Source organism: Phascolarctos cinereus, unplaced genomic scaffold (genome assembly GCF_003287225.1).
Source record: "Phascolarctos cinereus isolate Bilbo 61053 unplaced genomic scaffold, phaCin_HiC Scaffold_2;HRSCAF=192, whole genome shotgun sequence".
Taxonomy (NCBI): domain Eukaryota; kingdom Metazoa; phylum Chordata; class Mammalia; order Diprotodontia; family Phascolarctidae; genus Phascolarctos; species Phascolarctos cinereus.
Genome location: NW_027555625.1, coordinates 156,947,368 through 156,961,065, shown reverse-complemented (window position 1 = coordinate 156,961,065; position 13,698 = coordinate 156,947,368). Strand labels below are relative to the sequence as shown.

The following is a 13,698-nucleotide window of genomic DNA, read 5'->3' as shown; positions in this document are numbered from 1 at the left end:
TTATAAATATTATCTCATTTTATCCTCACAATGACCCTAGGAGATAGGTATTTTTATTATCTCCATTTTACAGCTGAAACAGACAAAAGTTAAGTGACTTCCCCTAGGTCATGTTGTGAGTAAGCATCTGAGGCTACATTTATACTCAGACCTTCCTGCCTTGAAGAAGATGGTCTACGCTGTGCCACCTAGCAGAATCAGGTTGTCATAGAATTTGAAGAGATTGAGGAATCAGAAGGTTAAAATGTTTGAAGGAACAAACATTTATGCCAAAGTCCCTTAGTGTAAGGAGATTAAGAAAAGGGCTCCTGAATGCCCATCAGTTGAAAAATGGCTGAACAAGTTGTAGCATATGATTATGATGGAATACTATTGTAACTATAAGAAACGATGAGCAGGATGCTCTCAGAAAAACCTGGAAAAACTTGCATTGGCTGTTGCAAAGTGAAATGTACTATGTATAAAATAACAGCAATATTGTAAGATGATCAGGTGTGAATGACTTAGCTATTCTCAATAATACAATGATCTAAGACAACGCTGAAGGACTTTTGATGAAAAATGCTATCCCAGAGAAAGAACTGATGGTGTCTGAATACAGATTGAAGCATACTTTTTTTACTTTCCTTATTTTTCTTGAGGGTTTTTTTTCTTGTCTATGTTTTCTTTTACAACATGACTATTAAGAATATGTTTTGCATGACTACACATGTATAATCTATATAGAATTGCTTGCCTTATCAATGGGGGGTGGGGATAAGGAGGGAGTAAGGGAGAAAATTTGGAACTCAAAGTTTTAAAAATGAATGTTAAAAATTGTTTTTACATGTAATTGGGGAAAAATAAAATACTAAATAAAAGCTTAAAAAATGAAAAAAAGAAAAAGGCCCCTGAAAGCTGTGAGGTGGACTCCCTGGGATACCCAGGAGGATGTAGATAACAGTCTCATGATTTGAGAAGGCACAGATGGGTTTTGATCTGCACCCCTAGAACGGGGTAAGGAGATCAACACTGAGGAGACCATAGAATGAGAGAACTGAAAGGGAGCTTCACAGCCACCTAACCCAACCTTTTCACAACAGAATTCTCATTACTATATACTTTAAAAATGGCCATGGCCCCTCTCCAGGCATCAAGCAGGCACCCGCCTCTTTGCCACCACATCCTGTTCCTGGTTCTGTTCTCAGAGTTCAAAGAGAACAAGTCTAATCTCTTGGCCATAGGGAATCCTTTCAAATACTTGAAGATGGGTACTGTGTCTCCTCCAGGACTTCTTTTTGTCAGGTTTAACATAACTAGTTTTGTCAACCAAACCTCCTATGTCATGACCTCAGGACCTTTTGCCATCCTAGCTGCCCTCCTCTGAATACTTTTTAGCTCATCATTATCCTTCTTAAACCATGAAGCCCAGCACTGAACACAATGCTCCAGGAGGTCAGACAAGGACAGAGGTCATTCCTGAAAGCCAGCAGGCCAAGACTGCATCAGCTTTTTGGTTGCTATCTCCTACTGCTGACTTACATGGTGCCGGCAGGCCCCTGGAAAGCAAAGATTCTTCTCCTAACAACTACTGTATGTCTATACTCTTCCATATTACATTGGGCGCAGTTGATCTTTTGTACTTAATGTGAGACTCTACATTTATCTCTATAGAATTTTATTTTGTTAGATCAAGCCCAGCATTCTAACCTGTCAAGATCCTTTTAGATCTTGATTCTGACATCTAGATGGCTGTCTGCCCCTACATGTCTCTGTATTTCAGTTTATTAAGCTCATCACTAAGGTCTTTTCTAGTCATTAGGTTCAATTATTTTATTTAGCATTTTTTATGACTTTCCAACTTATGACATACTTCCCAAACTTTAATTTCTTATTAAACAAACAGGGATAGGTGATGTTTTGTTTTGTCTTTGTACTCTCATTTCCTAGCACAATGTCTGGCATATACTAGATCCTTAATTTTTTGACTGACTTTACATATGGGCAACAGAGAAATTAAGTTTCACTTAATTTTGCCTGCTACTGAGAATAATACAACTGAATCAACTTGTTGATTTCAAGAAATATTTACTGAATGCTTACTACATCAACAATCAACAGTTCTTAAGTGGTAACAACAGAATAACTTACAAATGAAGCATCAGAAACAGTCTTTTCTCTACAAAACAAACAAACAAAAAAGAAATAGTCCTTTCTCTCAAATGGCATATGGTGCAGGAGATAAAACTAATACCTGAAACCATCACAGATTTTAAGGGAGAGATTTATTGTTTCAGGTGAGTTTGTTAGTCCTTTAAACTCTGTTTATTCATATAAAGTGCTAAATTGGTTTCAAAGTACTTAATTTTAGAAATTTAGATTATTATTAACCACTTAAAAGCTGGGGGGAAAGACTGCCACTTATGAAAGTCTGTTTCCTTCATGTATGTGTATTAAAGTGGTTGTGTTTATGGTAAAATAATAATTACCTGTTAAATTTGCAGCATCTGTGGGGCTCAGCTGTAACCAATGCCTAGCATCTGAATCAACAGCAACATCAGTTGGTGTATTCAGTTCTGGGTCTTCTTCAAATGGATGCCATGGATTCATTGTTATCTCTACCTCATTATTATAGCCAAGAGATGTGTCACTGCTAACACTTTCACCTAACACAACCAGGGGAGTTGAAAGATATAGATAATGAATAACTGTAAATTATAAAAATAAAATGTTATTTTCACATCAATTAAAGTGATAAGCTAAATCAGTGAGCATCCAACTAGAACGCACCAATAAGATGCATAGTGGTGTACCCAAAGAACCCTTAGTCAGATATTGATAAGACTCTATAGAGTATAGCAAAACCCAAAGGTCTACATTCAAAGGCTGCTTAGTGTCTGAAGGCTTCAGACGAAAGACAAAAAGTTTCAGAAATCTCTTTAAAAAGACTTAAATGTCAATCACAATCATCAAGAGTCATAAATTAAGCTAGAAGAATACATAATCTACAGACTATTCAGGCAAATACAATCAAGTGTTAGTTTTTTAAATAATCAATGCACATATTATTTTCTAAAAACTTATGCTTTTTGCCCTTGTGGGAAGTTGGTTTAGCTAAGACAACCAAAGGCAACTGTATGTTCATATTACTTTTAAATCTGATTAATAAATAATCTTTTTAATTGATGGCCAAATTTTGTGAACAAAAGCAAAATGAATTCATAGAAAAATAACAAGGTTAATGTTAATCATGAGCAACATTGAAAAGGTAAAACTTTGACTAAAAAAAGAGAAAATATTTTTTAAAAACCAAGGTTAGGGAAAACAAAAATAAATTTAATAAATACAACAAATAAATGCTTTCACTCTATACTATAGTTATTAGTGGAAATTTACAGAAATGGGAGAAACATCAGAAATAGAGGAAAGATAGAAACATACAGAGATATGGCCATAGAATTTCACAGAGTAGTAATTTCCATTTCATGATCTTTTAGGAATCTCCTAAGTACTTTTAAAGTCATACTGAGGCATTTTGCTCAACTGAAAGCATACATTATAATGGTTTATTCTTCTTTGGTACTTGCTCATTGAGCCAGATCTGCTCTTAGTTGAAGGCTTTTCATCCCTGTTCTGACCTGTACAGTAGTGTTTCATTAAAATGGAATTAATAGTGCAATAAAGTTTCACAAGTGAATTTTCCAAATAATTGGACTCTTGTGCACTTGACACCTATTTTTTTGTAGTGATTAATTTAATGGAAATATTTCTGAAACACTTCCCTGACTTATCAAATAGTATGCTGAGAAAAATTTAACCTTTAATTGATGATCCAGGGTCATCACTATGAATAAAGATTATTGTACTATGTATGTTGTAAAACAGTGATATCTTCAAGAGGCTACTGAAGTATATAGGGCTGTCAGCTTCAATGTTAAATGTTATCACATTACTCTACTTTAAAAGTCCTACTGTCTCCCTTTTGTAATTGTCTCATTGATTGCTGTTAGTCATCACTTCTCACTGTTTCCCTCTACCAGTCCACCCCCTTATCGCACTAACTTCAACAAAGAAAGAATTAAAATTTGTCATGGAAAATCAGATGGTCAAAATTATTAAAAGATCTAATTTCACATGCTAGCCTCTCTGTGAGGATCTGAAAATGTATCTATGCAATATCCTATGTAATCTCTATCTGGTGAGCTTTGTGACAGATATTTTTCTTACTGCACAGAGGCTATTCTGAATAGCTAAGGTTCAGAGTTTCCAAACAAAGAACAAGGAGGCTGTTACTATAGGTTTTCCAATTGTTCCTACTACTTTTTTTTAGAAGGCTACCTTTTTTCACATTTCCAATTGAACACTGCTTTTTAAATACTTATTTGAATTAAAGAGATTAATAAAAGTTTCTGCCTATGTAAAGTTTGTGGAATTTATCTGGGAACTGAAGAAACTAAATGCTGTGGAAAGGATTTCATTTTCCCCTTCATTTGGCTATAGTCATCAGACAAAACAATTTGTTCCACTAAATCCTTGCCTAGTGAAACATGTTACTGTGCAAATCCATAGTTGGCTAGAAATTTTGGTTAAACGAAACACCACATTAAAGTAAAATAGTGAGGTGTTATTGTAATGAGAAATGGGAAAAAATCACATGTATGTATGTATGTAGTTTTTGCAGATGATCAAAATAACAATTCAAGTTCCTGGAACTCACTCTTTTGTCTTTCTCTACATTTTCCTTCTATTTGCTGCAAATCGTCTTTTAAATCTATTTCAGCTGGGCTGCTGCTTCTTCGCACTAAAACCTTCAGAAAAAGAGAAATCATGTTGCATTTGTTTATTACAAGCTATTTTTCATTTTAAAGAAACTGCATAATTTTCTGGTATACATTTCTAACAGCCAAACAAAAAACAGACAATCAGAAAAGCAAAAAAGAATGCCTTAATATTATGTTAAATGTGTATACATTTCCATAAAAAATTATCAATTACTCAAAATTTATAATTCAATTTATGGACTTCATTATGTCAACAGGCATTCAATTAAACCAACCTACTAATAAGGAATACAAAATTATGCATAATTAATTTTAAGGTTCTATTAATTCACTTAAGTATATATGCAGAAACATATAGTTTCTTACTGGTGTTTGCCTCTCCCTGAGTGTAAGCCAAGATATTTTTGGCTTCCAGATTTAGAGTCCAAAGTTACCTAATCAAATATCTTCATTTTACAAATTAGAAAACTGAAGCTAAGAAAGTTTTGGTGACTCATGTACAGCTAGTTTGTAGCAGAATCAAGACTGGAAACCAGTTCACATGAAAAGTGGAAAATAAAGGAGGTAACAGTAGAACAAGGTCAAAGGAAAGGATTTTTCTTCCCCCAACGTGGAAAGACTAACAATTAAAAGTTTAGTGCATTATAGAGCTAATGGATTAAAATAACATAGAAATTCCTAATTTAGAGGAGAATCTGATCCATTTGGATCGATTAAATTACAAAAAAGGAAATAAAGTTATTTACTTTTTTTGGAGGTTCATAACATGTCTTAGTAATTAAAACAGTGGAAAAAAATGTCTTTAAAAGGCACATTACTAAGATAAAAAAAAAGTGTTGCCCATTGCCAAAATTAGGAGAACATAAGGGAAAAAATAATCATTTATTTAATCACTCAAGTCAAGTGATGATGATTTATGCCTGTAAGCAATAAGGAATGATGAAATATATTTATATAACTTATTAGGATAATAATAGCTAGTTTTCAGACAATTAATTATTGTTTTTTTAAATTCTGAACTAGCTTAATTCTCAAATCCTAATATACATATAAAATTACATGTTTTTTTTTTCTTCTCCTAAAACATTAGAAGATAGAAATGATCTCAAAATTCCTTGGGATGATTTCCTACCAGAGTGTATGAGTTTGGGAGAGGGGAAACATTGACATTTATAACACCGCTATTATTTATTTTAATTAAATAATGTTTAGTTACAATTCACAAAGGAATGCCAATCTGATAAAATAATTAAAGTATCTTACTGTTGGTCCTTCATTTTCTTTCTTTAAATGTCCTTTATTTTCCTGAATTTGTCTGGGGTCTGATGAACTTAGATTCTGTGAGTTCTCTGTTTTTTTACCTGTAGAATGAAAAATGAAGTGGATTACATATTCCTCATTTATTATACTTTTTAAAACAAACAATTGCTGAATTCTAATTAGTGGGCACATGAGGCTCAAAAATAGGGCTTTATTGGGGGAAGCTAGGTGGCACAGTGGATAGAGCACTGGCCTTAGATTCAGGAGGACCTGAGTTCAAATCTGGTCTCAGACATATAACACTTACTAGCTGTGTGACCCTGGGCAAGTCACTTAATACCCCATTGCCTAGACAAAAAAAAAATAGGGCTTTATGTTACAACAGAAAATGAGAAAAAACACCATGGAAACATCTAATGGTCAGGTCTTTCCAAAGGCTATTCTATATCATTTCTTTCATTTCCTCCTCTTAGTGAGAGAATCCTTCTAGTACAGTTATAATATTTTAGAGTTACAAAGGGACCTTAGGAATCATTAAGTCAACCTCATCATTTTACATGTCAGAAAACATGCCCAAAGAAGTTCTCCAAAGTCAAACAAATCTGGGGGGTAGAACTAATACTAGACCTCACCTCTCCTGGACTAGCTTAGGCTTCTTTAGATCACATTGTTCATCCCTCACTGTGACAGAAGGAAAGAGAAGATGGAGGGGGAGGGACAACCAGAGAAACGGGGGGGGGGGGAAGGGGGGGAGGGAAAAGTAGAGGGAGAGAGAGGAAAAAAAGTTTATGGGAAAAGTGTTCTTTAATAAATAATGTTTAGTAAAATAAAGTGGGGACTCAAAGCTAAATGACTGAAAGGTTGTAATAGTAATACTTAATGAGGAAATACTGGAATATACCCCTTAATTGCCTTAGAACTGGAGATGAGATAAGGTAAACAAGCCAGTAACGTGTATATATGAGATTATCATTCCCCGTAGGCTAAACATAGGATAGTCAGTCTCTAAATGCTGTTGTACTTAAAAACTAATTGATTTCAAAAATGTAAAAATAAGAGGCAGCTAGGTGGTGCAGTGGATAGAATACTGGCCCTGGATTCAGGAGGACCTGAGTTCAAATCTGGCCTCAGACACATAACACTTACTGGCTGTGTGACCCTGAGCAATTCACTTAACCCCATTGCCTAATCAAAAAAAAAAAAGTAAAAATAACTTAAGAGAAAAGTTTTAAGAAATACGTCCAAAGTGACAGACAATGTGGCAGAGATAGAGAGCTTGCCTTGGAGTTAGGAAGACCTAAATTAAAATCCAGCCTCAGACATATCCTGGCTGAGTGACTATGGGCAAGTCACATAACCTCTCAAGTGCTTTAGAATACTCCCTAAGATTATACATTACTGACCTACTTTGGCAGAGGGAGTTTTCTCATCTGAGAGCTCCCCATAACAATGAAATCACAGGTTTAGTCAAACATTTTTTTGCTGTGAGGATTCACAGCCTTATAAAAACAATAAAAACATATAATTTACCTTGACAAGAATCAGAATGTAATTGGTCAGTTATATCAGAAGTACTACTGCTACGGGGTATCTGTTGCTCCTGGTCGACCAACAGGCAGCCAGATTCACCTCCTGTTACATTTTCTGATTGTTGACATTCTTCAACTTCTGAAAATCATTAACAGAAAATATGCAATATTTTTAAATTAAATTATAAAACTTGAAATAATATATTTTATTCCATTCTGAATTACTATAAAGTTTAATAGTTTCAAAATAGACATGATGATGAATCTTAAAATAATAAAGTACTTAGATTTCCTAAGATTAATGTTTAATACTATGAAAATACTTTAACTCAATTTTCACAATAAAAAAACTAATAGAGCAGAATAAACATTACAGATGGTAATCATTAAAATCATTGAGAAGAAGAAAGGAAAAAATGGAAATAAGCAAGGAGGGGAAAAATGTGCACATACTAAAGCCTGGGTTATTATTTGATGATTAAATTTGATGAAAGAAATAGGAACATAAATTTACCAAGATTAAAGAAAAAGGAAATAAGAGAGTTAAACTTCAATTGTACCCTCGTTTATTTGAAAAATAAAACCAATTGCCAAAGTAAGTGCTAAAGTGTAAGTAAGATGAGTTTCTCATGGACATGAGTTAACTATGCATTACTACATGTCTTCATTATTATGTCTCAATATTAGACACTTGGGTGGGTTTTTTTTAATTATGTACTTGGTAGTGTTTCTGTTCTCCAATGTTTCAACAAACAGATGACCACATCAATGATATTCTCTTCAACGATGCATATTGCAGTTAACAAAAGCCCATCCTGACTCACAGAGGGAAGATTTTGGTTCATATTTTAAAATAACTTGTTCTGAAGAAATGCTTATGTGAAAAAGTCACTAAAAAGATGCCCAAACTCTAAGTTACTGTAATATTCTTAATGATCCTGGAGGACATGTCTTCCTCCTCATAGCTGAGAGGCAGAGAGCAAGCCTATACATTATCAAATACAATCACTAGACTAGTGTTTGTGCTTTTTAGTTCAGTTGGGGAGGGAGAAGGGAATTTTTAATAATGTGTGATATAATGACAAAAGGCATCAAAATATTGAAAAATATATTACATTAAAAAAGAAGGGCAAGTAGGAAGAATCTATCTTCCAACCTCACCATTAGACCGAAACTTTTCTCACAAGGTTACCCAATGATTTGTTAATAACTAAATCTGAAGTCAGGAAGTCAACTAGCATTTACTAAGCATTATCTAAAAGACTTTTCTCATTTCTCATCTGTTGATTATTTGGTCTCTCCCTTGTTCCAATAATAGACAGATTAGATAGACAGACAGACAGATAGATAAGATAGATACATACATACATAGACAGACACGTTCATGTGGTCTCCTCTGTCAGAACGTAACTTACCAACTAGCAGGTACTATTTAACCTCATTATTTGTATGTGCAGTGGTTAGCAGGTTCTGGCACTGAGGAAGTGCTTGCTGATTAGGCACCCAACTGCCTCTTCCTGAATTTCTCCACCTTTGACTTTAATGAACTGTTCTTCCTAAGTTCCCTTCCTATCTGTTTGACCAATTCTACTTAATCTACCTCAACAACATCTCTTTCCACTCAGACAACCATTACCCTAATTCAGAACCTCATTACTTCTTGTCTGTCCTACTTTAGTAGTCCCCAATCATTTCCCTACTTCAAGTCTCTCCCTTCTCCAATCTATTTCCTACCAAAATCATCTTCCAAAAGCAAAAATTGTGTCACTTCTTTGCTCAAGAATTCCTATTCTCCCTAGAATGAAATACAAAGTCCACAGCTGGACACTTAATAGCCATTCAGTCAGTCTAACTCCATTCTTATGCTTGTGGGCTTATTTTACAATAATGGTAATGGTAATGAATGTCAACAGCTTAGCATCTTCAAGTCCTTAATAAATATATGGTGAGTGAAAAATAAGTAAATGAAACAACATCTTGATTAACCTCAAACTAATAAGGAGATAGACACTAGACCTGTGATTTCACTGGCATAAGAAACTCCCAGGTGAGGCAGCTCCCTCCACCAAGGCAAGTCAGAACCCTTTGCAACTTATAATCTTAGAGAGTTACCTAGAGCAGAGAGAAGATAAAAGACTTGCCTAGGGTCATACAACCAGTACGTGTCAAAGGCAGGATTTAAACCCAGGTCTATACCATGGTACCTCTCCTGGATACAAAGAATAAATAGATGAGTTTAAGAAACTAGCCATTCAAAAATTTAAATTTAGCTTTTGTTTCACTTTGCTTCTAGTAACAAAAAGCATCTGTGAGAAAAATAATACCAGAGATTTAAGGATTCCTTTAACAGGAAGCCATTCCATCACTAAAGATTTCACTAGAGCTTCCTCATGGTATGGTGGATTCTCAAAGGCCAGGCCAATGGAATTTAAGTTCAGGCATTTGCTATAGTAAGTAAGAAATGTAACAGATTTATGTGTCTGTTGTCCACAAAACAGTTAGTTAAGCTCCTAGAGCCTCGTCACTGTGTAAGCCACAGGATGATGAAATTTGTAGGCACAACAACTCAAACATCACCTAATAAGTTGTAAAAGTTTTGCCATCCTTGTTAATAGAGAACACAGAGATGAAATCAATGAAGTATGTATATACATACACACACACACACACACACACACACACACACACACACACCCCTCTCTAAACTTCTAGAATTTGTCTTGTAGTCTGAAGAAATTTCTCCCAATCTCATTTTGGTTTAGTAGAGGATTCTCTACTAATTAAGGAAAAGGAATTAATACACTTTAGAATTTTCACAATGAGTATTCAGCAATATTTTTCTGTTTAGCCTTGGTTATAGGTTAACTGTTCACTTAATCATGATTTTATGAACCCCAGAAGAAAAACGTGGGGAAAATATAGTCCATGTATCAGGATTTGATTTAGCAGGACATTTTGCTTAATTATTTACCTGATTATTGGCAATAAAGATAAATAACTGATGACTAGCCACACTGTACTATTTCTTGGTAGCTGGTAGTACAGTCAATAGAGTGTTAGGTCTGCGGTCAGGAAGATCTGAGTTCAAATCTAGCTTTCAACACTTACTACCTGTGTGACCCTGGGCAAGTCACTTAACCTCTATCTGCTTCAGTATCTTCAACTATAATATGGAGATAATAATAGAACCTACCTCACAAGGTGAAGATCAAATGAATTTGTAAGGCACTTAGCACAATGCCTTTGCACACAGTAGGCACTTAATAAATGCGTGTCCCTTCCCCCATCCCTTAACTATGATCAAACTGCTCACTTACACTAAACAAGTTCAGTGATAGAAAGAACATCCTAAAAGAGTAAACATTTCCACACTTTTTCAGTTCCTAAAAATATTTCATTACAGACTAAGTAGTATTGACTCTGATAATCTCAAATTTAAAATAGAGAACCAGAGTAAGGAACAGAAACAAGAGGCTAAATTTGATATGTAGAGAATGAACAGTTGGGTGACAGAAATGAGGGCCACAGAAAGTCATTTCTAGTTGTCTTTCTTTTTTACATGAGCCTTCTTATTTCAATTTCATAATACAGTGATGCTAAAGATAGTTCTCCCATGGAGGAATGAAAATCAAGTAAAGCAGATACTCACTAAAGGATATATTTTTCAACCTCACAAAATCCAAGGAACAAACTAGATATTGTACAACCCTACCTTTATATTCTCTAGTATTGCCAAACAGAATCCAGGATGTAGACAGATGGTTTATTTTGGCTATTTTCCTTTCTAATTAAAGAAGAGGTCAGAGACAAAGTACTTTGCTTGGCAAAGGGGGTCTCTACTAATTTCTCATTTTGAGGGAGTGGGGAGAGACAGACATACTAATACATTGTTGGTGGTACAACCATTTTGGAAAACAATTTGGAATTAATGTTCATACCCCCTACCAAAGACTCCATTACTGGACTTATGTCTCAAGGAAGTTATTAATAAGAAAAAGGTCCTCATCTACTCTAAAACATTTATAGCAGCACTTTTCTTGTGCTAGCTAAGAATTAGAAACAAAGTATATGCCCATCAATTGGGGAATGGCTAAAAAAAGTGTGGTATATGAATATAATGGAATACTATTATGCTATATGACATGATGTGTGTGATGAATACAGAGAAGTATAGAAAGAGCTATATGAATTGATGTAAAGTGAAATTAGAGGCAAGAAAACTACATACATAGTAGCCACAAGAATTTAAATGGAAAGAACAATCATGCACCAAAAAATTAAAAGCAAATGTAACAAAATTATAAAGATCAAGTAAGATTTCAAATGAAGTATGAGAAGACACACCCAACCAACCTACCACTTCATGGAGTCTACAGGTTTTAGAAACTGTACATGTTTTTGGACTTTCTCAATGCATCAATAAGTTGCGCTGATATTTTTTCGTTTCTAAAAAATACTGTTTATCATATGAGATTGTTGTTGGAGAGAGTTTGTGGATGGAAGACTTGGGATACCATTGTGATATGAGAAATAGAAAACATCAATAAAAAAATTTTAATTCTAATTCAAAGCCAGTAGAGGGAGTCCAAGAGCTACCTTGCACCCTTTATTGCTAAATAAATAGAAATACCTTTTAATTTTCCCTTGGGTAACAGAACAGCAAGTTTCAGTTCCTTAAAGGAGAAAGTGGTAGCCACTAGATAAGAACAAGTAAATAAAAATCTAGAACAAAAACCATAGAGCAGCATCTCTAAAGGAAAAGAAACCAACCAAGTGTTATGATACTAACCAACACAAGCCCATCACTTTGAAATTATAGGGTTCCTTTTGGTCCCATTACATTATCAACACATTGATCTCCTCACTAGATAACCTTTTCAAATACTCTAGTTTGATATTGCTTTTAAGACTTTGCTTTAGTGAAAGCGTCGGGAGAGTCTTCTTCAAATGGAGTACAAGTGTACAGTCACAAATGGCCACTTAAGCAGTAGGATTTTACAGCTCTTCTGATGGGGAAATAGAAGTGGAGGGGAGTAGAGAGAGAAGATACTTTTTTGTCACCCTTGTACAACTGTAGCTCACTGGCATGAAGCCAAATGATATTAAGGGAAGGAGATACCTTTCAAAACTATTTATCCTAAAAATCATCATAAGTCAATAGCCCTCCAACTTCTAGATGTAAATATTTGTATATATGTATGTCAAATCATTTGCACTTATTCATGAAATTGCTTTCTCATGCCAATGTATTTTCTTTATAATTTTTGTTCCTTAACAGCTCTTGGGCTCCCTCTAGTGGCTTTAAATTTGTTAACTTAAACAACTTAGCTTTATACTCACACTTTTGTTTTCTCTTTTCGGAACCCTTTGCAATCTGACCTCTAACCTCATCATTCAATTGAAACTACTTTCTCCAAATTATTAATGATCTTTTACTGCCCAATCCAAGAGCTTCTTTCCAATTCGTATCTTTTTTTGATCATTCAGCAGCACCTGACCCAGTCAACTACCTCTTCTGTTCTCTGAGTTTTTTCTGACACAACTCTCTACTGCTCCTTTGCTTGCCTATATGGCCACACCCTCTCAGTTTCCTTTGCTGGTTCATCATTCACATCACTCTTACTAATGATGAATGTACCCCAAAGTTCTGTCCTGGGCACTCTTGGCTTTTTCTCTACACTTTATCATCTGGTAACCTCATTAGCTCTTGTCATTTTTCACTCATGTCTGATTCTTCATGACTCCATTTGAGGTTTTCTTGGCAAAGATAATGGAGTGGTTTGTCATTTCTTCCTCCAGCTCATTTTACAGATAAGGAAACTGAGACAAACAGAGTTAAGTGACTCACCTAGAGTCACACTGCTAGTAAGTGTCTGAGGCCGGATTTGAACTCGGAAAGATGGGTCTTCCTGACTCTAGGCTGATACTCTTTCCACTGCATCACCTACCTGCCCAAGGTCATTAGCTCACATGAGTTCAATTATCACCTCTATAGATATGATTCCCAGTTCTATATGTCTAGCCCCAATCTCTCACCTGAGCTCTAGTTCTGAACTACAAAGTGTTTATTGGCATCTTAAACTGAACATGTTCAGAACACAACTCATGAACTTTCCCCTAAAACCTCCCCTTTTTCATCCTCTTTCTAA

The 13,698-nt window shown here is 34.9% G+C and overlaps 1 protein-coding gene across 1 annotated transcript in view; it reads right to left on the bottom strand.

Moving 5' to 3' along the window:
* The window catches only part of RALGAPA2 (Ral GTPase activating protein catalytic subunit alpha 2), a 417,261-nt gene that overhangs the window by 276,093 nt on the left and 127,470 nt on the right, over nucleotides 1-13,698 (bottom strand). The window contains exons 18-21 of the mRNA XM_020989297.2: nucleotides 7,551-7,688; nucleotides 6,024-6,121; nucleotides 4,697-4,787; nucleotides 2,469-2,645 (exon numbers count right to left, since the gene is read on the bottom strand). Of these exons, the coding sequence (XP_020844956.1) occupies nucleotides 2,469-2,645; nucleotides 4,697-4,787; nucleotides 6,024-6,121; nucleotides 7,551-7,688 (504 nt within the window). The remainder of the gene's footprint in view (nucleotides 1-2,468; nucleotides 2,646-4,696; nucleotides 4,788-6,023; nucleotides 6,122-7,550; nucleotides 7,689-13,698) is intronic.